Genomic DNA, 25096 nt, shown 5'->3' on the forward strand with positions numbered 1-25096 from the left:
TGGGAAAGCCCCGGGCCCGCGCCTGCGTACTGCTCCTCATATCGCTGACTTTCGCTTTTCGATTTCCTCTCAGTCCCGCTCCTTCTCGCTCCCGGGCTATTTCCCCGAAAGCACGTGGGGCGGCTCTTCTGAGCAGCTGCGTCCCTCCCGCCGCGCGCCCTGGCAGGCTGTTTTGGAAACTTTCCCAGGAGCCGCTCTACCCGCACCAGCCGGAGTGCATCCGGTTCTGGGCCGGTGTGAGCTAGCCTCACGAAAGCACAGGACTTCAAAAGGTTTTCGTGAGGATGTTTGGACAAGTATAATAGTGCTCATTATAGACATTTTTGGGAAAAAAAGAGAAAATTATAAAGATGTAATCCACCACCCTGAAACATTTAAAATATTTTCCCCCTCTCCTGTCTTTTTCTTTCTCTCTGTCTCAATGTGTTTCCATGTATTTCCATTTCTACATATTCTTAGAGTACTAGGATAATGCTATGTGTTCTATCCTGCATTTTAGTTTAATTTTATACGTGAGTATTTTCCAATGTAACTAAATAGTCTTTGAAAGCATAACTTTAATATTCTATCACATGACTATAAAAAAATCCAAAGAACTGCAGGGAATTTTACAAATCCTTCATTTCATTTCCATTATATTACAGATTAACAAATATGGTTTACTTACACTGATTAAGTGGAATTTGTACTGTTAGATATTTAGGTTACCAACATTAGAAAAAACTATGTCTAAAATGCAATATGGTTGCTGGAAGGACAGGGAATGTTTTTCAACATATTACTCTAGGTTTTTTCATCAGACTTGTAGATGCCGTTTTGAAACAGACCAAGGCCATACAGACAGAACACAAAGCTAGTAAGTTTTTCATGGGTTTGTGATAAGGACACACTGGCTAGTGTACTACTGGGGGATGAGAGACCCCACAGAAAATATTCGTGTTCGGGGAAGGGCAGTGGGCCTGCACCACTTGAGAAAGTTTGTTTAGAATTCAGTAGTAGGATGTTTTGCTTCTCCCCATAAGCTCTGTATCAATGATCTATTGCTGCATAACAAACCAAACTACCCCCAAAACTCGGTGGGGTAAAACAACCACCATTTATCATTGCTTGTGCGTCTAGGGTAGGCTGGACAGTTCTGCTCATCCGGGTCAGGCCACCTGATCTTGCCGAGGCACTCTCACGTGTCTGAGGCCTAAACCCTGACAGTTGCAGGACTCAGCTGTGGCTTGTGTTCTCTCATCCTGCAGCAGGCAAGACCGATTTGCATGGAGGCAGAACAGGGTTCTGGGAGTGGTGTGTGTAAGGCCTCTTGAGGCCTCGGCCCAGAATGACACAATGTCACTTTTGCTGCATAATATTGGTCAAAGCAATTGACAAGCTAGGGCAGTGGAGAAACAGTCCCCATTTCTTGCTGGAAGGAGCCTCAGAGTCACATTGCAAAGGAGTGTGGATACAGGAAAAGGAATAATGGAGCCATTGTTGAAAACAATCTACCAGGAGATCCTTCCTAATATTTTATGATGAGAATATGTAACTGCTAATATATATCTTTTTACTTTGGCTTGTAGTCTGCGTTGTATTCTTTATGTTTCTAGTTATTGTAAATATAATTAAATACAAGTGGGTGGTTGACAATAAAAGAGGGGATGCATGGAGAATAAAAATGACACTGTCTCCTTTTCTCCAAGCAAAAATAAATTTGTTCCAAATGGGAGGACTGGCATGGTTTGTAAGAGCCTTTCCATTATAATGTTGTGTGAATTTATGAGTTACTCCAGGGCCTTTAGTTACTCATCATAAAATGTGGTTTCTAGACTCCTCACCATCCTTGATTTTCCTTTGAATATACACCAGTTGACAGATGGCAAATAGTAAGCTTCATTTTACCTGCCTTTTCTGATTGATTGCTAGTGACCAACTAGATCTAGTGTTGAGTACTATTCAGAAGCTGGCCACTGGCAGCAAAGAGTACCCTGTTGTTTGTTGCTTTTTAAAAAACCCACATACAGATCTTAGCATTTCCTGTTTTAAGTTTTATCTAGTTGGTTTCAGCCTAGCAGCATTCTATCCTGTTCAGATGATTTCAAATTTTGATTCTGTCACCTATGAACTAGTCAGCTATTTCAATGGCAAAACAAACAAATAAAAAATACCTCCGTGACTTACAACAACGACAACAAACACATCCCACTGTCTCCCTTACGGGTGTATGGATGGGCTGCAGCAGTTCTGCTCCAGGTGACTCCACATATCTTTCCTTGCAGGACTCTGGCTGGAGGAGCAGCAGATGCTTGAGCCTGCCGTCTCCTAGTGCAGGGAAGAAGCACACAAAAACAAGTCTGTCACAAAGAACATGCAAAATCTTAGGTCGGTGGAGTTACATTTGCTCAGATTCCATTATTAGAACAAGTCACACAGCAAGGCTAGAGTCAATGCACAAGAAGGTGCACTTCCCTCTTAGTGAAGACACTTAGTGAAGTGTCTATTATAGCATTCCAGTTCTAAAGTGATCAAAGCCTGCAACAGGATATTGTCAATGACTGTAAAACTAAGAATAAAGGCATAGGGAAAGAAGCATCCATAGAACTCCATGACAAAGAATGGGAAGGGAAAGAAAAATATTGACAAATAATATAGTCTACCAGACATGGTATTAGCTACTTTTTTCCTAGATGTGTGCCTTTTGCAAAGTTAATGTTGTTGGTATAGAGATACAGCTTCCCAAGCTGACTATTCTAAAGAGGCCATCTCATATTTGGGTCTGTCATTTTTGTATCCCCAGTTTTTTATTTGATTTGTTTTTTTGATTTGGTTGCTTTTGAAACAGTAAATATATTAAACAGTCACACTTATAAAATACATAAAGTTTGACCCCCAGGAACTTAGAACCTTGGATGGATAAGACTTGGACACTTCAAAAACCATAATATAAGAGAGTGTGTGATGATTGTCAACATAAATAGAGACACTTATATATCATATTATATCAGAGACCAGATTGCTCACCACAGGTCACATGATTCCAGAAGGAGAACATGGAATTTAGGTTTGGTTTTAAAAGTTGAGTTAGGATTTAATAAATGAAGGGAGTAAGGGGCAGGACTAGTCATTCCGTATGTGCAACACTTGCCAGTAGTATGTGCAAAGGAGCAGAACCGGGAAAATTAAAAGCATGAGGGGAGAGCAGGGGACAGAGTTTAGTTGGGTAATGGGACAATGGGAGACAAGGCTGGAAAGAAAGGTAGGGACATTCTGTGGAGGATCCAGACCAGTTTATGTTTATTATAAATGCAATGAACTTTGGCAAGGCTTTTCAGTGGGGAATGACTATATAAATACGGTGTTTTCGAGAATTTAATTTGGAAAAAATAATGGAGCAGGAAAGGCAAGAAGTCTGGTGTCTATTGTAGCATTCCAGTTCTGAAGTGATGAAGGCCTACGACAGGGTATTGTCAATGACTGTAAAATAAGGAGAATAAAGCCATAGGGATGGAAGATCCTAGAACCTGATAACCAGAATGTGGAGAGCCAAAGAGAAACATCCTGTTTACATAGGCTAAGATTATTTAATCCCCCCATCAATATTAAAGCTAATCTATGTACAGATTTTACAATACCAGAAAAAAGGGTATTTTAAACATATTATCTACCCTTCCTGGAGTCAGCTTTTCTCAAACATTGTCTGGGCCCTTAGTGCAGATGAGTAGGAGGGGAAGGGCTCTTTTTGGTAGTTTAGCATCTCTTTTCACAGAAGGCTGCTACTTTCGTACCAAGGGTCATTGCTATCACCAGTTCAGTACTAATTTTGTGAGGTTGAACATGTGACAAGAAGGAGTATATAGATGTGGAGGAGAAACAACTATAGGAGACACATACATAAGCACATCTCTGGGAAATTATTTAGATCCTTTTTCTACCCAAAGTTGCCTTATTATTCAAGGTTTGAGTCAAATTCCATCTACTTGAAGGAACCAACTGATTTTATGGGCATGTATTCCAAGAAGATCTAATCTAGACTGGCCTCAGGGATGCCTGCCTGGGAAGTGACATTTAAGCTGAGATTTTAGCTGAGACAAAAGACAAGTTAGCCATCAAAAAAGTTGGGGGAGGAGGGTGATGGCTTAAAGGGTTTTCCAAATGGAGAACTGCCAGTGAGAAGGCCCTGAGTTTGTGGAAATAATTCAGCTTATTTGAAGAACAAAAATGCTGACGTAAGGAAAGAGTGGCACAAGATGGGGTTAGAGAAAATGATAAGGGAGCTAGTGCTTTTCTTTGTAGGGTATATTAAGAAATTTGAATTTTATAAGAAAAGCCATTAGAGGATTTTCAGGTTGACAAACACATAATTTGCTTTTCAATTAAAAATAGAATCCCTCAAACTGCTGTAGGGAGAATGAATTAAAAGAAAGTTAAGAACTGAAGTGTGGCGGCCATTTGGGAATCCACAGCAGTAATCTAAATGAGACAAAAGGGGGGATGGCATAAGAGATAGTGAGAAGTGAGGAGACTTGAGAAATATTTAGAAGGAAGAATCAAACAAGGCTTGAGGAAGAGGTGTGCAGGGTGAGGAAGAAGGCAATGTCAAAAATAACTCCTAGCTATCCCACGTGTGCCATTTCTAGAAAGAGGGCAGGTTTGAGGAGAAAGATGATGAGTTGGTTCTGAACATCACTAGTTGGCAGAACTTACCGGACGTCCAAGAAGGGAGTCAAGTGGGGGCTGTACACAGGTGTGGAACTTGGAAGGAGGTGTGAACAGGGTACACATACAGCAGCCCTCCACCTCTTGAAGAAAATTGGGACGCTGTGGGTGAGGTCATCACGGGGCAGCGTAAGGAGAAACGTAGGTAAAGCAGACCAAGAACAGGACTCTGACAACAATTAACATTGACCGGCTTGGTAGTATAGGTGGAGCAGAGATGGAGAAAGAATGCTACAGAGGTAGGAAGAAGCAAAGAAGAGGTGTGTGTTCTCATCATGGCCAAGAAAGTGGTGTTAAAAAAATGGAGACATTAACTGTGCAGAAGGTTTCTGAGCGTTCAAGTAGGTGAGAACAGAAAAGCGACCCCTGGGTTTAGCTACACGGAAGTCAGCTGCTAAGTTGAGCTTCTAGAATGACAATGCCCCAACCTGTGTCCTCTGCCTCCGTTTCTCAGATATGGAGCTAATGCAGAGATCGCCAAATTTGGGCCTTTACAAACACAGAACTTCCTTTTAATTGCGCTGTAGAATGTGTAACCATAACCTCTAGTCAGTCAAGTTGCAACACAGAGCTTAGCTTCGCGTCACTGACGTAGGGACCAAGGAAGCACCCGGCGTGTAGGCAAAGCAGCAACCCCGGGGGGAGGTGGCGCGACCGCGGAACAGCCGGGTCCCATTGGCCGAGTGCGGGAGCCCCAGTGATTGGTGGAGGCGGAGGAGGCGGGGCGTCCGGCGCTGCCTTTTTTCTAGGTTGGTGCTTTCGTTTTCCTGCGCAGAGTCTTCGGAGAGGCCTGGCTGCACTTGGGAAGACGCGGGTGAAACCCCAGACAGAGAAGAGGCGGCTGGGTGCGCCCGAGAGAGGCGCCTTCGCCCATCCCTGCTCGACCCGTCGCGCAGAGTGAGCGGGCGTGAGGTTCCAGGTGGGAGTGCGCTGGGACCAGCGCCGTCCGGGCGGGGCAGCGGGACACTGGGCCACGATCGGCTTGGCCGTGCTGCCAGGTGATTCCGTCATCCCGGAAGGAACGCGCGTTCCTAGAATCCCAGGTGCTATTCTCGATGATGGCACGGTTGCCCCTGCCAGTCGAGCTCTAGAAGTAAAGATGTCTTGTAAAATGCAATTATGACCCCATTTACCCTCACTGTTCCCTCCTTCCCGCCCCTTTCCATCACAGTCACGTTATCTTCTTTTCACAGAAAGTTTTGATTTGCCGTGGGTCACCCCTGGAGAGCTAAGTTAGAAAGAAGGTCGCATCCTGTGCATGCAAACTGAGTAGTCTTGACACCTGAAGTGCTGTGTGTAGCTGCTGCTTGGGTTGAATTCCCACCCTGCCCCTCGCTGGGGCATAAGGTGACAGGTCAGTATATGATCATGGAATGAATGAATGCGTACATGACTTTGGAGCTTAATTATGTATCTAGGTTTAAGGAGGAAGGAGCTTAATTTCTTCTTAGAATATAAAAGTGATGTTTTGTTCCTGCAAACCCCCAAATAATACAATTAATCTTAATTAAAAAAATTGACTGATACCAGAGTTTGGGGGTAGATACATAAGTTTGTGGTTGATTGTGCTTTGGATGTTGTTTGTATAGGTTGGAGAGGTGGTTTTTATGGGACATAAATAAGACTTGAGCCTCTAGCACAATACAGTATGCAGTATTGCTTAATGAGGAGGCTTGTTGGGCCGTAATATGGTTTGCCCTTTACTTTCTATTGCAATCTGAAATATACTAGATTTTAATTCAACAAACTATTGTTGATTTATTGATTACATTATATGTGCAGAACACTGTCCAGGGTCCAGAGGGGATATATATATATATATATTTATATATTTATTTATTTATTTTTTTTAAAGGCATAGTCCTTGCAACTCTGGATCTTACATCATGCGGTAGAGACATCACTGAGCTTTATAAAAAAAGACAGGGACTGGTGCTCTAATAGACACAGAATGCGATGAGACACAAGTCAAAGAAAGCTTAATTATCTCTGTGTAAGGCTCTGACAGCTTTATGGAAGAAGGGGCATTTGTACCTACCTTTGAATACTGGTAGGATTTAGAAAGGCAGAAATCTGTAGGGACCCTCTTTTCAAGGGTGAGTGACAGCTGGAGCAAAGCAGAAGTGTTGGGCGTAGCCAAAAATCCATAGATAATTTGGTGACTAGGTTGCTTTGTGAATAGATGAAAATAAGTTTGGAGTGGAAATCGGCCTGGGAATGGGCAAACCTTAGCAATTTTGAGCAAGAGAGTGATGTGGTCCAACCTGTGTGCAGCAGACAGCTGGATTGGGAGATAGAGTTGGAGGCAGGGAGGTAGGAGATCTTGGGACTGGAGAGGAAGGAGTCAGCCTGAAAATTGGGATTTGAGCCTGGTGATTGGGGGACAGTTATGCCAATCCTTGTGTCAGTAACATGTTTTGTGAGAAGATGAGATGGATTCTGGTTTTGTTAACATGGATTTATTGATTGCATGCTCTGTGCCAGGTGCTGTGTCTGTGCTAGTTTATCCACTCTTAACAACCATCCTGTTAGGGAAGTGAATTGCGTGAGGTCAGTTGCCTAATAAGAGCTCTTGCAGCCTTTGCTTGCAGACATTCCTGCTAGCATGTTTGCTTTAGGCATATCCTTATTACATACCTAAGAGGGAAGGAGAGAGCCACAGGTTTGGAGTCTTCTGCTCAGGTAAAACAGATTTCAAGTGAAAGGAAAATTGCTACAGAAAGTGTGCCAAAAGGGTAGGCATGGGTCCATTTCTTCTGGTATTTGTGATGGTAACTAGCTTTTTAGTCCCACCATATCATTACTTCCCTTTGGAAGGAAATTTGTGGAGTAATCATGACTTCGTGCCTGCATACATGTATTCACCAGCAGGCATGCATACATTTTTCCATGCCCTGCTTGAAAATCCTGACCCCTTCCTCAGAGGCCTGGTAGGATAAGATTCGCTTATATCCACTCTGAATATTGTCAGATGTGCCTGATGTAAATCCTAAATTACACTGTGGTGATGGTTTTCCTAATGAATGTTAAGACTTTCTTAAATCAAGTTTTTGTTTTAATTTTTAATCTTTAGAATTGCTATGTAAAAAATGACTTACGATTATCCAAAGAGATAGTATTAGTTTATCCTTTCATATTAAATTTAACAATGTTTCTTCAATCTTTAAAAGCTATTACTAAGATTTAAGACTTTTTCTGCCAGATTTATTGTTTGCAGTTGGCAAAGAAGAAAATATATCTCTTTTAGAAATAAGAACAAAGCGGGAGGTATCACGCTACCTGATATCAAATTATACTACATGGCAGCAGTAATCAAAACAGCACAATACTGGCATAAAAACAGACACATAGGTCAATGCAACAGAATAAATCCATACCTATATGGCCATTTAAATGATGACAAAGGAAGCAAGAATTTACATTGGGGGTAAAGACAGTCTATTTAATAAGTGGTGCTGGGAAAACTGAATAGATACATGCAAAAAAATGAAACTGGGCCACTTTCTTATGCCATACACAAGAATAAACTCAAAACGGTTTAAAGATTTAAATGTAAGACCTGAAACCATAAAACTCCTAAAACATAGGCAGTAAATTCTCAGACGTTACCCTTAGTAATATTTTTACACATATATCCCTTCGGGCACAGGAAACAAAAGAAAAAATAAATATGGGAGTACCACTTTGAGCACCTCTTGTAATTGCAGAAGTCAAATGTGACTTGTATTTATCTTCTGTTATTGGTATATATTAATACGTTTTTTTGCTTTCTTAAAATATGTATACATTTTTGGGCATCCTCTCTCCGTGTGTGTTTGTGTGTGTGTATTCTTTAAAAGGTATGTAACAAAAATACTTCATTTTACCCTATAAATCATAAAGTATAAAGTACCAGTTTAAAATTCTTTGAGTTAAATTACAAATGGACTGTGATTTGTAAGAGAACAATTTTGGGAGTGTTCTTACTATTTGTCCTAAAGTAAATCTAATTAAATAAATAAAATAAATGTTTTCCATTTATTTGATAAAAGTACAGATTTATTTAAATGGCATACTTACTAAATACCTACTAAATGCCCAGCACTGTTCTAGAGATACAGCAGTGAACAAAACCCCCCAAAATCCTTTCCTTCATGCGGGGAAAACAATATTCAAAATAAAAAAGAAAATGTGTGGTGGTAGATTAGATGTTGGTAAGTACTATGGAGATAAATGCATCAGAAATAGGGATAGTGTTTTCCAGGATGAGAGATGGTGTCGGTTTAAATAAGGTGGCGAGAAAGCCTTTCCTGATACGTTGACATTTAAGCAAAGACCTGAAAATGTGTCTTCTGGAAAGCAAAAGGTAACTGACCCCAAAACTCAATTTAAAAAAAACAAGCTTTAGAATATAGACTCTATTTAAATAATATGTTTCAGAGACAAGTTACGTTTTGGATTAAGCAAAATATTTAAAAGAAACGTAATGCTAAATATACTTTCTTTAGAGCTGTAGACTTCCATTCATGATCTATGTTCTGTTTTCCTCTAGGATGTCCCAGTGGTATGAACTTCAGCAGCTTGACTCCAAATTTCTGGAGCAGGTTCACCAGCTCTATGATGACAGTTTTCCCATGGAAATCAGACAGTACCTGGCACAGTGGCTAGAAAAGCAAGACTGGTAAGAACAACTCACTTGGCAGAGGACGAAGTTTTTCTATGCTTTTTAAAATAACTTGTTGACTTGGAGCCACATTGACTGAAAGATGACTTTCATTCGTGGCCATTGATTGGGATTATCTGTTACAGAAAAATGTGTTGATTTGAAAAATGCATGTGTCTCTACAACGCTATATACTTTAGTCATTAAGTACTTTTGTGTAGTTTTGTCAATTTAATTATGATACATATTCCTAAATGTCTTGGATACATTAGATAATACTGACACCAATTATTAATATTTTCCAAGTTAGGATCCAGTTATAGAAAGAAGTTAAAAGCAATAATTAAAGCTAAGTTACGGTAAAACATTGATTAGAAATATGAAGAGACAAAAACTCAGACACAGACAGTAGTTTAGTGGTTACCAGAGGGTAAGTGGGTGGTGGTGGGAGATGAGGGTAAAAGGGATCAAATACATGGTGATGGAAGGAGAACTAACTCTGGGTGGTGAACACACAATTTGATATGTAGATGATGTAATACAGAATTGCACACCTGAAACCTCTGTAACTTTACTAAAAATTGTCACCCCAATGAACTTGAATTTAAAAAAGAAATATGAAGGTAATAAAATTAAGGGAATATTTCTTAAAACTGATACATGTTCTATTTTAAAATTTATCATTTGCTCATTGCAGATATTTCAAACGTTATGAAACTATTTGACATAGGAAGGGAAGGCCCCCGTTGATCTTTCCCCTCAAGAGATAATCACCATTAACAATGTCGTGCACAATCTTGGAGTTCCAGAATTTTTCATGCTAATTGTATGTAACCAAAATACTGTACAAACTGCTGCTAACAGCAATGTCAGATTCAAAAGAAGGAACTAAAACCTAAGAAAACACTTAAAATTATTTTTAATAATATCAGTATGAAAAGCAATGTTTATGTTGTCTGTTTAAAGTAGTATCTAAATGAAATGTGTGACTTTTAAACCACCTAGGGAGCATGCCGCCAATGATGTTTCATTTGCCACCATCCGTTTCCACGACCTCCTATCGCAGCTGGATGATCAATACAGTCGCTTTTCTTTGGAGAATAACTTTTTGTTGCAGCACAACATAAGGAAAAGCAAGCGTAATCTCCAGGTATGACCTGGTCTTTGTGTTTTAGTTGGAATGTTCCGTTTACATGAGAGGTGTCTTTTTTCTTGTAGCAACTATTAATACTGTTGAGCACACACTCACATAGTAAAGTTACAGAGATGAGAAATAAAATCCCTTTCTGTGGCTAATATTTTCTAGCATAAGTAAAATATCAATTCATTTTGGAAACACATAAGGAATTTTTAGGTTCAAGTGTATCACCTGTTAGGCATCAGTAATTCCAAAAAGACATGTGATGCTATAACCTTGTTTTACTCAAAGTTGTCGATATTTAAACCAAAGAAAAAGAGTTACATTTTAAGAGCAGAGAGTAGTAACATTTAAAAGTGCAGAGGCATTTTAATAATGAGTCCGGTCTAAGTCCTTGGTATACAGATGGAGAGTAAGTCCAGAAAGGCTTGATGTCCCCAGTTGGAGCTAGACTGTGCCTTGCCTTGCTTCTGGATTTGCCCTTCCATGGAAGAGAAAGTCAAAGGGAGGTCCAGGCAGGAGAGAATGTGCTACAGAGTTTTAGGATTTCTTCAGACATACTCCCAGCATCCCTTAAGTCTGGCTACCATATTTACTTCTCTTTTAATGGAACTTTCCTGTTTTAATGGAGATGAGTGATACTGTTTTCTTGTTTCATACAGCACAACCCAGCTGTTTGTTCAATTTAGGTAATTAGAAGTTTTTTTCTTTCCCCCTCTGTGAATGTACCTATGATTTTATAATACCAGAGAGTGGGGAAGTCCGATTAACTTTATAAAAATTTGCTCTCATATAGACTTTGCTTGAATATACCTGTTATAAAAAGCCATGGTTGCCAGTATTTTGTAAACAGTTTTGACAAGAAAACAGGAAAACTGAGAAGAATATCTTTGGTCTAATTCAAATCAGAGGCCAACAGATAAATTCATTGAGGAATATCATGGATAATTTTTGTATCATTTGCATTGTCTCAGGATCCTAACAGAAGATAATTGGGTTCAATAATAGAAATTAAAGTAAAAATGCTATAGGGTCCATGTATAAAAATACTTGGTTTTTTAATCAAGAAGTAATTTAGTGCCTGCACTTATTGGAAAGTTAGAGCAATTTTTGTCGTAATTTGTGAAAAGAATATTTTGATTTTATCAAAGATAACTTATGTAGAATCGAATAAATATGAGATGAGGTTTCTCAGTGGATAATGAACAAGTTCATTTCAATTTATAATACACAATCGTTTTAACATTCTGAAATTTATTTTTGTTCTAACAACCTTTATACAGGATAATTTTCAGGAAGACCCAATACTGATGTCTATGATCATCTGTAACTGTTTGAAGGAGGAAAGAAAAATCCTGGAAAATGCCCAGAGATTCAATCAGGTACTTTTTTTTCTAACCAAATACGAATAATAATAATAAAATAAAAATTCATTCCTTCATCCAACAAATACTGTTCAGGCCCTGTTCAAGGCAGTGGTGAATAAGCGCTCTGATTTTATAGCCCCAAGACGTGGGGACAGTCAGAAAGAGAGATGTTACAGACCTCAGCTTCAAGATCTAAGGCAAGTCATTCTAGTGAGGGAGAGAGACAACACGGAAACACAGGTGTTTTTCAGGGAGTGATAATTGCTATGACAATAATCAAGCAGCATATTGTGTAGACAGTAATGGAGTGTCTGGGGGGTGGGGGGTTGTTTCTGTAAATCAGGAAACTTCTCTGATGTTCCGGGGCAGGAAAGACAGCAGGCAGACAGTGGGCTCTTAGAGAAGAAGTCTAAGGAGAGGAGGTGGGACATGCATGCAGTAGAGGTGGGAAGAAGTGGACAGGCCCAGGGTATGTTTTAGACATGCTGCTGGTATACTGGGGCTTATACTGCAAGATCAGACGTGGGAGTGAGAGAAAATGAAAAATTGAGGATGACCCTGATTTGTGACGTGAGTTACTTTGGAGATACTGTTGACAGAGCTGGGGAAGCGAGGGAAGGGAGAAGGTTAGGGAGAAGGCAGGGCACAGTAGGTTCTGGAGGAGAACAGGTTGATGGGAAAATCAGGAGCTGTGTTTTAAATAGGATTGAGATATCTGTTAGAGTTCTAAGACATCCAAATGATGAATGATTGTATTAGTGCAAGAGTTTTTTATTATGATTTCACTAATCCTCATATATCCTTTCTGGCGATCAGAGTTCAGCAATTTTTTGAGGTTGCCATGGCATTTATTCATTCCTTTGTTGAGTGTTGGTTGGGGTGGTGGAAACAACCCAGCAGGTAGACAGTTGTGAAACCACTGTCTGGGTTGTTCTGGCTGAGACCATTCCCGTTTGAGGGGGAGAAAGCCAGGGTACGCAGTGGAGTGCGTCCTGGGACTCACAAATGACTAACAAAGTGAACTGTGGGATTGTGGGAGGGAGAGAGAGAGAATTGAAGTAATGGTGGCGAATACCGTTCTCCGAGCACATCTGAGCATTTGCCCTGTCCTTGTGACTCTGCCGCTTCCCGAGGCATTTTGTTCGTGTCTCCCTGTCACACTGAAAGCACCTTGCTGCCCTGCATTTAAAAATAAATTCATATATTTAAAGATATATGTTGTTTGTTTTAAACTCAAGCGGACTAGTCTGTCTGGTACCCAGTCTGGTGAATGCAAATGTGTATCAACATGGGAGGGAAAGCTGGCTGTATTGTCTCCTCTGACAGAGGTGTGCCTGTCTTCCACATGGCATACACCTGGGAGATTTTCAGCAGGGCAGTTTGATTGTTTGGGGTTTTCTTCTTAATAGCATTATGCTACGGGCCAATCCTCTGTCTCAAATAGACTTGAGAGGACGGCCAAGAACAGAGATGAGCAGAAGAATGAAGTGTCCACCTTGGCACCCCAGTGTTTCTCTCATATTTGGTGCCAAGGCCCAAGGTGGCATTGGGAGGCAGAGGAGATGGTTCCTTCTCTCCCAGATCAACCCCATCACCTGTGTATGCTTTGGGTCTTGACGGCTTGTCAGCTTTTGAACTCTCCTTTAAAATGTAGTTAACCTGGGGAAATGTTCCTTTAAAGCCTCTCAGAGGATACCTGAGTTATCAGTGAACACCTTGGAGGAAGTTTAGTTAATTGCCCAGCTGAGCGCAAGAGAAGCAAGGCCTTCTTGGGTTTGAGGGAAGGCACTGGATGTCTGGGGATGTCAGGGAAAGGGAAAAGGCGTAATAGATGCCTCCTTTTTAAAGTTATCCAGCTGACTACTGTCTGGGAAATTTAGAAACGTTTCTTTGCCATTTCCCCCCTCTTGAAATAATTACATTTTAATAGTATATCTTCTATTTATACTGATGTATGTATGTATGGAATGATGATGTGATATATTTTCTTCAAAATAACCCAGTTTTGGGGCCAGAGGAGTAGGGAGAATATAAATGAAACAAGAGTGCCCCATGAATTGCTAATTATTAAAACCATGTGACAGGTACATGAGGATTTAAGAAATTCAAGTTAAAAACATGCAGAATTCAGAATTCAGAGCCAAATGCTCTTTAAATTTAGAGCATTTAAAGAGCACAGAATTATATAGAAATGCTGGGAAAGGAAGTAGTGTTTCCATTGTTTTTTGTTTTATATTTCAGAGAATATATCATAGATAGGTGGTTCTCAGTAGGCTATAAATGTTTTGTCTGCTGCCATTATAGCACACTAAGCTTTTCCCCTCCCTCCCTTTTTTCCTTACTTATTTTTTCCTTTTATATGGTGGAAAAGCTAATATATGTATGACCGTTTCTTTCAGGTTGAAAGATATGAAGTGGATCTAGGCTTCCCTTTGCTATTGCACCTTCTTGATCTTGAGTAATAATCGAGTTACCATATGCTGAATACATTTGTTTCAGGCCCTGTGCTAGCAACTTATAAACATTATTTTATTTGAATAAATGTTGTCAAAACTATTGTTGAAGGTATTCTTATCCCCATTTTGTAGATGAGAAAACCAAGGTTTAGAAGTCAAGTACTTTGCTCAAGGCCGCAGAGCTAATAAGGTTTGGCATTTAAACCTAGAATTGTCTGACTCTAAAGCCCATGCGTTAAACAAGTCACGTAACCAACCTCTCTTCAGTTTTCTGATCTGTGAAATGGGACATGAGGGCATTCTGACTGGGATTTCCAATACTTGTTGAGTGCCTGTCACATAGCCCTTTACCTGGCCAGCTGCTCATTCAGTTGAAGAGAACAGCCTCCCTAGGCAGAAGATTTTCTTAGGTCTAAGTGTGTAAGCAACCAAATTCTAATTAAAGCCCTCCAAACAAGGTCTCGAGAGGTGCAGGTGTGAAATGAGAAAATAGGAGTAGATGACAGCTGAAGTCCCTTCCAACCTTTATGTTTGATGTTCTTGTGGTTTCCTGATTTGTCAGAAAATTAAAAAGTTAAAAGACTCACCCTGGAAGTAGAAAGGTGTCAAAAGTGTACAGTGGTCATAGCAATATTATTATTTTTTTAAGTATATGATGGTAAATTACCATCGAAGCAGTGGCTTAACAAATGGGCGTGGGGTAGAGGAATGGAACGGGTAGTAAGAAGAAGGAGAGTAAGAGAAAGGAGTTAAGAGAATAATACCAAAGGGTTTTAATAACTTGGATGGACTACTGTCTAAATTTGAAGCAGGAGGTTTCTTATTCCTCTGCCACAATCACCAGATTTGCTCCACCAAGCATCTCCCAATGTGACCGCAGTAAGGGGATGGAGCTGGAGTGCGGATGCATTCTTACAGCCATGATTTTTTTGTACCCGTTCACTAAGCTAACCCTTGATAGTTTCTGGAGGGGGACAGGAGTCAGGGTCCTCCAGTGGACGAAGTGTCCCAGCTGTTAGCAGAGCCCGTAGGACATGGAGTCACATCCAGTTGGCTTAGAAACAGATTAAAATTTCCCTGCAGAGGCAGGAAGCCTTATGGAGCTGCTCAAGGTGATGGCTCATTCTGAGTGGCCAGGGTGCACCGATTATCACTTAGTGACACGTGGCACCTGGGGATACCAATTATTCTCAGGAATTTCTGATATGTACTTTACACCAGTGTAATTCAGTTGCTTTGAATTTCTGCTATTGCAGACTACATAAAATGAAGGAAAACTTCCAAATGTTTTCTGTGAACATTAAATAGCTTTGATTACCTAAACCTAATAAAGATAGAACAAAAAAGAAAATTTTGGACCAATTGCACTTAGGGATATCAATGTGAAAATCCTAAATAAAATATTACGGATCAGAATTAAATACTATATTAAGAAAATAATGCATCATGACCAAGTAAAATTTATTCCAAATTACAAGGATAGATTGTGACTGGATAATCCATTGATGTAATTCATTATATAAATAGATATAAAGCGAAAAAGCATATGCTTATCTCCATAGATGCTGAAAAGGTCTGAACAAAATCCAACATCCATCCCTGATAAAAAATAAAATTCATTAAAATAGGAATCGATGGATACCTCTTTAATATATTAAAATGTACATCTCTCAGTTCTAGAAATAGTATCTTACTTAATTGGGAAAACATCAGTAATCAGAACCACAGCAAGGATATCCATTACTGCCACTGCTATATAACATTGTATTGGTGGTGTTGGCCAATGCAGTTAGACAAAAGAAAACCATTAGAAGCATAAGAATTAAAAACAGCATCATAAAGATACCACTTTTTCCTGAGTTAATCCATAATTTTAATGTGATCCCAATACAATAAGTCATTTTCTGGAGTTATACAAATTGTTCCTGATATTCATATGAAAAATAAACATGCAAGAATAGCAAGGAAACTCATGAAAAAATAGAGCAATGAGGTGTGACTATACCTACTACATATGCGATAAACCCTCCGTAATTAAACATTGTTCAGCGCTTCAGGCTTATGAAGAGAAAGACCAATGGGAAAGAAAAGAAAATCTAGAAGTAAACCCATGTGCATATGTAAATTTATATGATAAAGGTGGCAACTCAAAGCACTGGTGAAAATACGAACTTTCCATTAAATGTTGTTAAAAAAAAATGGATAGCCTTGGGAAAAAGTTAAAATTGGACCCATATTTCATAAGGATAAAATTCAGATGTATCAGAGATCTAAAAGTAAAAACAATGAAACTATGCAAGTGCTAGGGGGAAAATGGGTGAACTCCTTTATAATCTATCAATAGGGAAAGGCTTCCCAATATGAGGGAAAATCCAGGTATAAAAAGAGAAAAGACTGATAAATTTGAAAACATAGAAATGCCCACATAAAACTGGTGGGCGCTATGTATAGGTTGACAGGCACAGTTTTTGCCCATGGGGTTTTAACTCTAAACAAAAATAGATTCTTTCTGGAGTCTAACCTCTACGAGAACAGGGTCCGTCTTGTTCTCCACTCTATTGCCTGGCCTAAGACATTGCCTGACCTTGTCTTAGCACCTAGTAAGCGTGTGCTACATGAATAAATCAGGGAACACCATATGTAATGAACAAATAGGTGCTGCTGTGTCCTGAGTCTTCTGATAACAAAGACGAAGAAGACTAAATACTCCCAGTGAGTCTGGGTTGATATTATTACTTTAGAGCAATAGATACTCATTTCAGTCCTTATCAGCAGTGTTGTTCAATTTTGATAAGCCTCTCAGTCACCTGGGATCTTGTCAAAATGGGGTTTCTGATTTAGTAATCAGATGAGAGTCTGCATTTCCAACAAGCTCCCAGGTGGCAAGATGCTGCTTGTCTGGGGACCACACTGTGAGTCCCAAAGCTTTAAGACAAATAAGTACAGGGTAAGAAGAATCTTGTATACAGAATTTGAGAAACCCTGAAATAAATTCTTGTGTGGTGCCATGCAACTGTATGAATTAATGGAAAATTTCAGAAATAGTGTTTATTTTAAGCATGAACTGAGTCTAGCCTTTCTGTAGTGTAAACAACTTGCCAGCATTTCCCAGAGCCTTGGGAACTGAACTATTTCTCATGTGGGAAGCCTGTAAGGAAGTTTTAGAAGGTCTGGGAGGTAGGGGGTTCGCACAGTATAGACTTGACTTTGGAGGGTAACCAGCAGGTAAATATGCCAGAGGAAATGATTGCTGTTAACCTTGTACCTCTCGTTACAGGCTCAGTCGGGGAATATCCAGAACACTGTGATGTTAGACAAACAGAAGGAGCTCGACAACAAAGTCCGAAATGTGAAGGACAAAGTTATGGTGAGTACTGAATAAATATGTACATTGAGTCGGTAACCTTTTGTGGAGGAAAAAAAGGTTTCAATTGCTCTAGTGTAAACATAGTAACTGATTACAGCCCTTTCAGTAATTGAGAAGAAAAGTTTTGCTGAAGTTCCAAGCCTGAAGTAAGCAAATTGGTAAAACCCATGAGCAGATAAGACTTTTATGGCCTCTGTTGTAACTTCCAAACATTGAGCTTATCTTATTCTTCCTTGTAGTATCCTGTTGTAACTCTTTGACCTTGCCCCTAGATGTTGCTGCTCTAAATAGTCCTTTATATCTGCATCTCTCAAATTGGGGTGTTCCTGGGGTTACACATTGCCCCAGGAGAAACATGGCCCATCCTCAAGTACCTGTTTTATGCTAAGGCTTGGAAAGGGAACAAAACATTTCATTGAAAGCAATTCTCATACATTTCTGATTCGAATAAAACATCCACAACAATTTTAAGATAAACATGCAAGACAATTTTTATGGAAGCAGAAGGCTGCTTCAGTGGCCTTGGTGGCATGTGTTCATTCCTCTCTATTGTTAGGCTGTTTGGGAGGACAAGATGAGGAAGCCCGCTTCACACCCGGCCTGTATCTATGGTAAAGGCCTCCCAGCTGAGGCGGGCGTTATCCTGTGCGTCTCTTGGTCACACCAGCTTGGCCTTGACTTGGTGCTTCAGACAGGGTCTTTCCAAACTCAATTCTTTGGAGCAACTTTTTCTTGCAGCCTCCTAGGGAAACACTTCATTCAAGTAGAAACCAGTTGACCCAGTGTGGAAATAGCCATATACTTTCTTTTTTAAGAAAAGTTATTATATATGTATTAGTGATATAGAAAGTGTTTAATGTATGTGATTAGAATTTTGCAAGTCTAGTCCATCGTTGAGGGAGCAGGATTGTTACCGTGGTTTTCTGGGTCCTACAGAAGCAATAATCTGTTTCCCAAAGTCTTTAGAAGCCGATCAGTAGAAAACCTGATTGTGTCTTTATTTGTAGTGTATAGAGCATGAAATCAAGACCTTAGAAGATTTACAGGATGAATATGACTTTAAATGCAAAACCTCGCAGAACAGAGGTAAGAGCTAACATTTAAAGCAGTGCTCATTGGCTGTCATTTTTTCTGTCTACACTAGATAACGAAGACAAATACTCTTTCATATTTGCCAAATATTTTATGACTCTGACTTGCCAGTCTTGGCCTCTTGATGACTTAGGCCAGGATTTCTTAACCTCAGTACTGTTGACAATTTGGGACAGATAATTCTTTGTTGTGTGGGGCTGTCCTGTGCATTGTGGGTGTATAGCAGCATATCTGACTTGTACCCACCAGATGGCAGTAGAACTATCTCCTAATCCCCAGTGGTGACAACTGAACCCGTCTCCAGACATTGCCAAGGGTTCCCTGAGGGGCAAAATCACCCCCCTAGTTGATAACTACTAGTTGTGTGTTATCCACTTTATTTATTGTGCCTAGCACACTGATTGACAGACTGATAGGTGTGTGGTGTTCCCCTGTTCAATGTTTTTCTCATGTTTTAAAGCAGTTTCGCTCTATTTTGTTATTGCTTGTTTTTAATGATTATATCAACTGAAAAGTGTGCATCCTGTAGAACATGTAGGGGACTGCTGTAACCCTGGTAATCCTTAGGAGGATAGTATGGTTAACATTAGAAAGATTATCGGTAAGATTTGGGTAAAAAGTATGAGAGAAAGTAACCTCAACTACTATTATTTCCTAACTGTCTACTTCTCTTTTAAAGCTACAGATATGCTTTACTTTTTTAGATGAAGTGTTTAATTTTGTCATTTATGTTCATTTAGGTCATATTTTATAATGACTTCACAACCAGACAGTACTGTTTCTGATTTTCATGGGTTGTTGAAAACAAGTATTTTGTTTCAGTGTATCCAGATTTTATTCTTTGAATGTTTTTCTTGTTTTGTTCATTAAAGACTGAAGAAGACCCAACTTTGACTTATCACCAGATAGCATTGGGTTCATATTTCTCCTAAATGTTCGAGAATCTTGGCTTAGTTGGTTTTGTTGTCTTTTATGTTTATATTATCTGCTATCTCTCTCCCAATTCACAGAACATGAAACCAATGGTGTGGCAAAGAATGATCAGAAACAGGAACAGATGTTACTCCAGAAGATGTATTTAATGCTTGACAATAAGAGAAAGGTAGTGATTCACTTTCCAGAAAAACATGTTGCTTTTGTCACAGACTATAAATAATGAACTTGAAGTTTAAAATAGAGGAAAAAATATTTTTTATAACCACTTGGCTTAGAGCCTCAGTTGAGATGAAAGAATATTTGCTTTCCTTTAAAAAAAAAAAAATCTCTTAAAATTCAGTGATTAAAGATGAATTTATTTCACTTTGTTTCTTTTTCTCTCTTTAGGAAGTAGTCCACAAAATAATAGAGTTGTTGAATATCACCGAACTTACCCAGAAAGCCCTGATTAATGATGAACTGGTGGAATGGAAGCGCAGACAGCAGAGCGCCTGTATTGGGGGACCCCCCAATGCTTGCCTTGATCAGTTGCAGAACTGGTAAGGTTCTTGAAAGTGGAAAATTGGCAGCAGACTGGCTAACCATATAAACTCAGTGCACAGTTGAGTTGCATTAGTTGAATGGACCTGTCAAAACCTTGGTTTAGAGTTTGACGTGGTCCAGCTTTCTGTGGAGGACGAAAGCAGGAAGGAGCCACTAGGAAAGGTTTCCAAGAGCGTTCGGACTTGCACTGACTCTTGATAGTGAATAGGAGTATTTCATGTAGTCCAGGGGACAGCATAGAAAGGCACACAGGGGAGGGGAGGCGGGACACAAATGAGGCCTGCAGTTCTGCATTTTGAATGGCTGGAGAGGGGCGCCTGGAAGGGCAGGAGGAAAGTAGAGCTGGCAAGAGGCTGGAGCCTGGTCGTGGAGGTTCTCACACCATGCTGGGAACAGAACTTTATTCAGTGGGCACTGGTGAGCCAGGCAGGCCTTTTATTTAAGTGGATGTTTATTTCAATGATTTTGTGTTTAGAAAGGTCACTCAGGCAACAGTCAGGAGGGTAGAAGAGACGTAGAAAGACCAGTTGGGCTACTATGAGCATATTAGTGTAGTCCAGGGGAGACGGACGAGATCTGAACTCGAATCAAACAGAGGGGATGGAAGACGTGGAATCCGAGGGATATGAAGGAATGGTGGCCTGGAACAGTTCCCACGCGCCCAAGGAAAAGAGATCTCGTAGATGATTCTCTGAATTGCTACTTTTTAAAAAAAACTCACAATTCATATTCAGCCATTTATTTTTATTCTGTGAACTGCCTGCCCTTATCCCAAATTTCTGTGGGTTTCCCAGCCCCGTGTGCCCCGTGTGCCTTAGGAGACTGTCCCCGGAGCTCTCCAGGGCCCCGGGAAGCTCTGGGTTGTCTGGAGCCCCCTAGTGGTCACTTTAGGCCACAGGAGCCTATTCCTGAGGCACAACGCCCTCCATCATCCCCCACTGTGCGGTACAGGTGTTGTCATTTTCTGGTGTGCCATGACCCAGACAAACTTGGGAAGCGCTGGGTTTGAATTTCTCAGGAACTCGCCCACCCCCATCTCTCGGCCTTCTCATTTCATGGCCAAGGGCCGCTCTCGCTGTGCTTGGAACTGGGTTCAAGGAATGACACCGCAAAGGGAAGGAGATGTCTTCCATTGAGGAGAAGATTTTTTTTCTGTCATAACTCCAGGCAAATACAATGGCACTTTCACAGCCTGCTTTGGTTCAGAGGCCGCATCACCGTTGGCAGTTTACTGTGAGGAAGGAGGAACCCGAAAGCAATTGCTTGGTTTCCTCCTTGGTTTATATTTTGAGTGTCTAGATTGAGCATATTGCCTTCTTTCAGTGCAGTGAAACAATAACCTTTGTTTCCTCCTCTCCTCCTAACGCAGGCCTAGCAGCCCCTCTGTGTTGCTTCCACAGCCTCCAGGCTGTTCTCTCACTACTTACTGTCCTGATATAAAATCTAAAAGGGCCCTTCTCTGCCCTGCGTCACCTCTGATGGCGTCTGCCTTGCCGTGTCCCCGTCTCTGCCCTCCTCTTTGCCCTGTCCCTTTAAATCCCAGTTATCTTACAGGTCAGTTGAAGTCACAGTTCCCCTAGAAGCCACTGCCTGTATCCATCTCGCCTTAGGTCCATCTCAGTGGTATGCAGAGGTTTTGTCTGGGCTAGAATCAGTCAGCACATGTTACTTTTTTTCTCCCCACATAACTTCTGAACACCACTATGTGCCTTGTTCTTCGTTTCTCCTTGCGGTGAGGAGTGCCGCCGGGTCGATAATGGCCCGTGTTGGCTGTGAAAATCCCTTGTTGGTGTTCATGATTCTCTTTAATCCAGGCTGCTTTGGGCCTGTTTCTGATTGAGACCCCTGTGTCATGTACCTTCCCAGGTTCACCATCGTTGCAGAGAGTCTGCAGCAGGTTCGTCAGCAGCTTAAAAAGCTTGAGGAATTGGAACAGAAACTCACCTATGATCATGACCCCATCACAAAAAACAAGCAAGCCTTATGGGACCGCACCTTCAGCCTCTTCCAGCAGCTCATTCAGAGGTAACTGAGGGAGATTTATTTGCACCTCCTGCAGTATTTTACCCATAGGAAACATTTATGGTAATTCAAATAATTTAGAAGGGTTTAATGGGTTATATAAATGTTTTATGGCCAGTTAGCTCTTCCTGAATTCCTTGTTTATGCCAATGGCCCTTCATCCTTGTGACCACTTACACTGGGACTAGTAGTAAATTGTACTCCTCTTTTCTCCGTAGCTGGTCTGTGCTGAGACCTGTGGCTTCTAAGCTCATGATATCTGTCCTCTCCTTCCATGGCTTCATCTCATTTCAGGCTTTCAAATCGGGTCTCCTCATTTCTTACTTAGTAGCCTCCCAAGTGATCCCCTTCTCAGCCTCTTCCTACCGAGTCCCTGTGACCTGACGCTTTTCCAGAGCTGAGTTCTATCTGGTTCTTTGTCACTTGCTAATCCACGTGGAGCCCCTCAGCTGGACACTAATGTCCCGTGCCCATCGCCTGGCCCTTAGCTGACCACTGGAGAGGCAGCTTCCACATATGCCCCCTATGCGGGCAGACTTGACCTCACGCCCAGCCTATCCGTTTACTTCTCCATGTCTCTCCTCTTTCCTCGGCCTCAAAGCCTTCTTCTCTTGTACCTGTTTTCAAAACTGTATTATCCTGAAAGTTTTATCTTATGTCCCATCAGGAAATCTTCCTACTAGAGTTTCCAAACAAATGTTATCCCCTTTCCAGATCTGCACAGTTCATCCTTTGTTCCTCTCCCATTCTGGATTTTATTGTGTAGCTGTCTACCTATTTCTGTTATTTTTGTTGTACAGTGGAAGGTCCCGGAAGACAGAGACCTTTGTCATCCTTTGTCCCCTGCCAGGCCTGTACACAGTGCCTTGCCCACGGGAGGGTTCTAGATGTGCATAGTTGATAAATAAATGATACTAAGTAGAGTGGAGTTCATATTGCAAAGTTTTTTAATGCTAACTTGGCATAATAAAAATGTCTTTGGTTCCCTGTGGTTAATGTCCAGAGAGGAATGCCTGGATGTTGGATTTTGAAATAATCAAGGGCATTTACTTGGGTTTTAGAGAGCAAATTTGATTCTTGATGCAGATTTGTAAATGACCATAATCTAATTCAGGGTTTTCATTGTTGAAGAGTATCACAGGTCACTATAATTACTCTGTTTTTGTTGAGTGCAAATCAGATTTTGGGATTTCTTTACTGACAAACTAGAAAAACCTCACTTTATTCATCCCACTTATTAGAATCTTTCAAACTATTTTTAAGTTTGTCCCCCTTTCCTCTTAAGGGAAAATAACTTTTTACTGCCTCAACCTTAATGGAAATGCTAATTTATCTACACTTTGCTGGATATTTACAGCTCGTTTGTGGTGGAAAGACAGCCCTGCATGCCAACTCATCCTCAGAGGCCACTGGTCTTGAAGACTGGCGTACAATTCACGGTGAAGCTGAGGTAATAAGGGAAAGCTGTAACCCCTATGCCTCCTATTACATTGTTTGCACTTTCACAACACTGTTAGTGCTTTAAAGAGAACAATTTTACAGTGGGCATTTTAATATGAGTTCTTATTTAGAATATCTGAGTCTTTCATATTCAAAATAGAAATAAAACAGGTGTATATGTACATACACAAACACACCTTCTTTTTCTCCAGTTGTAAATTCAATCCTCCCAGAATTTTGTCCATGTCTACACAAATATATAAATACGTCTTTATGTTTATTTGTGCATATATACTTGTGTGTACATATATGTTATATTTTAAACATAGACATATATCCACACAAATTTACATGACATACAATATTGCATGTTTAAAAACCAGGGTTCTACTAGATATATTGCTTTGCAGCCTGTTTTTCTCCTTGATAGTAAACTACAGAAGTGTTTCCACGTGGGAACGTAAGGCTCTATTTTCTTCTCTCGAATGGCTACATTCATTTAGCTGTTCCTCTGCAGATGAGCCCCTCGACTCTGCAGAGCTGCTCTTGCCTTCAGTATTGTCCCTAGTCCCATTCTGTGGGTGCTTCTCAGTTATGCTGCTCAGGGTGCTGCTTCCTGGCTGCCGGGTGTTACAGAGCCACACTCAAGCACTCGCAGGGCCCTAGAACTCATAGCTGGGAGGGGCACTAGAAATCTAATCCCATCCGCCTGCTCCACTGAACGGAGCAGACCAGGGACTGGAGGAGCTCCTTCCCAGGCCTCCAGCTCAGCAGAGCAGGGCCATGCCGGAGCCCAGTGCTCCTTCCTTCCATCTTTCCACACCACCCTGGAGTGATTGTCCATGTGATCCTCATTCCTAATTATGGGTGATAGTTTTCATTTTCTTTCAACAGGACAAACATTAGATACAAATTTTAATAAAGGTAATGTTTGTTATTTCTTTACCCATATCATTGGCCAAAAATTGAAAATTTGATAAAGGCCAGTGTTGGCGAGGCGATGTAGGGAAGCCTGGTACCCTCGCTAACAGTGGGTGAGAATGTCAAATCAGTGCTGCTCTCTGTCAGAATTTAACGTTACAGTGTTGTCCAGCAACTGCACAGCAAGGAATTTATCCTATAAATACACTTAAAAAAAAATCCAAGTAGACATATAAGGGTGTCAGTTCTGTTGTTTGTAATGACCCAAGACTAGAGGGGATGTTATTGAAATGTTCATTGATAGGGAATTGGTGTAATAAATTGTAATAGATAATTTTTTAAAGTAATAGTGACTTTTATTTTTCTTTCCAGACTGTTGGTGAAATTGCAAGAGCTGAATTATAATTTGAAAGTCAAAGTCTTATTTGACAAGTAAGATATATTTAATATTATCTAAGATATGTGTACTAT

At 40.5% G+C, this 25096-nt stretch overlaps 1 protein-coding gene across 5 annotated transcripts in view; it reads left to right on the forward strand.

Moving 5' to 3' along the window:
* Nucleotides 1-5442: 5442 nt before the first annotated feature.
* STAT1 (signal transducer and activator of transcription 1) overlaps nucleotides 5443-25096 on the forward strand; it is a 37584-nt gene continuing 17930 nt past the window's right edge. The window contains exons 1-12 of one of the 5 annotated variants that reach the window (XM_033111829.1): nucleotides 5443-5598; nucleotides 5895-6055; nucleotides 9233-9361; nucleotides 10349-10493; nucleotides 11765-11863; nucleotides 17582-17671; nucleotides 18679-18757; nucleotides 19774-19865; nucleotides 20087-20238; nucleotides 22109-22267; nucleotides 23622-23714; nucleotides 24998-25057. In XM_033111829.1, coding sequence (XP_032967720.1) covers nucleotides 9234-9361; nucleotides 10349-10493; nucleotides 11765-11863; nucleotides 17582-17671; nucleotides 18679-18757; nucleotides 19774-19865; nucleotides 20087-20238; nucleotides 22109-22267; nucleotides 23622-23714; nucleotides 24998-25057 — 1097 coding nt within the window. In that variant the 5' untranslated portion in view covers nucleotides 5443-5598; nucleotides 5895-6055; nucleotide 9233. Of the gene's footprint in view, nucleotides 5745-5894; nucleotides 6056-9232; nucleotides 9362-10348; nucleotides 10494-11764; nucleotides 11864-17581; nucleotides 17672-18678; nucleotides 18758-19773; nucleotides 19866-20086; nucleotides 20239-22108; nucleotides 22268-23621; nucleotides 23715-24997; nucleotides 25058-25096 lie in introns of those variants that run through there. The other 4 variants (XM_033111828.1, XM_033111827.1, XM_033111826.1 and 1 more) reach the window with 4 other exon arrangements.

The sequence above is a fragment of the Rhinolophus ferrumequinum genome, chromosome 8 (assembly GCF_004115265.2).
Source record: "Rhinolophus ferrumequinum isolate MPI-CBG mRhiFer1 chromosome 8, mRhiFer1_v1.p, whole genome shotgun sequence".
Lineage (NCBI taxonomy): Eukaryota > Metazoa > Chordata > Mammalia > Chiroptera > Rhinolophidae > Rhinolophus > Rhinolophus ferrumequinum.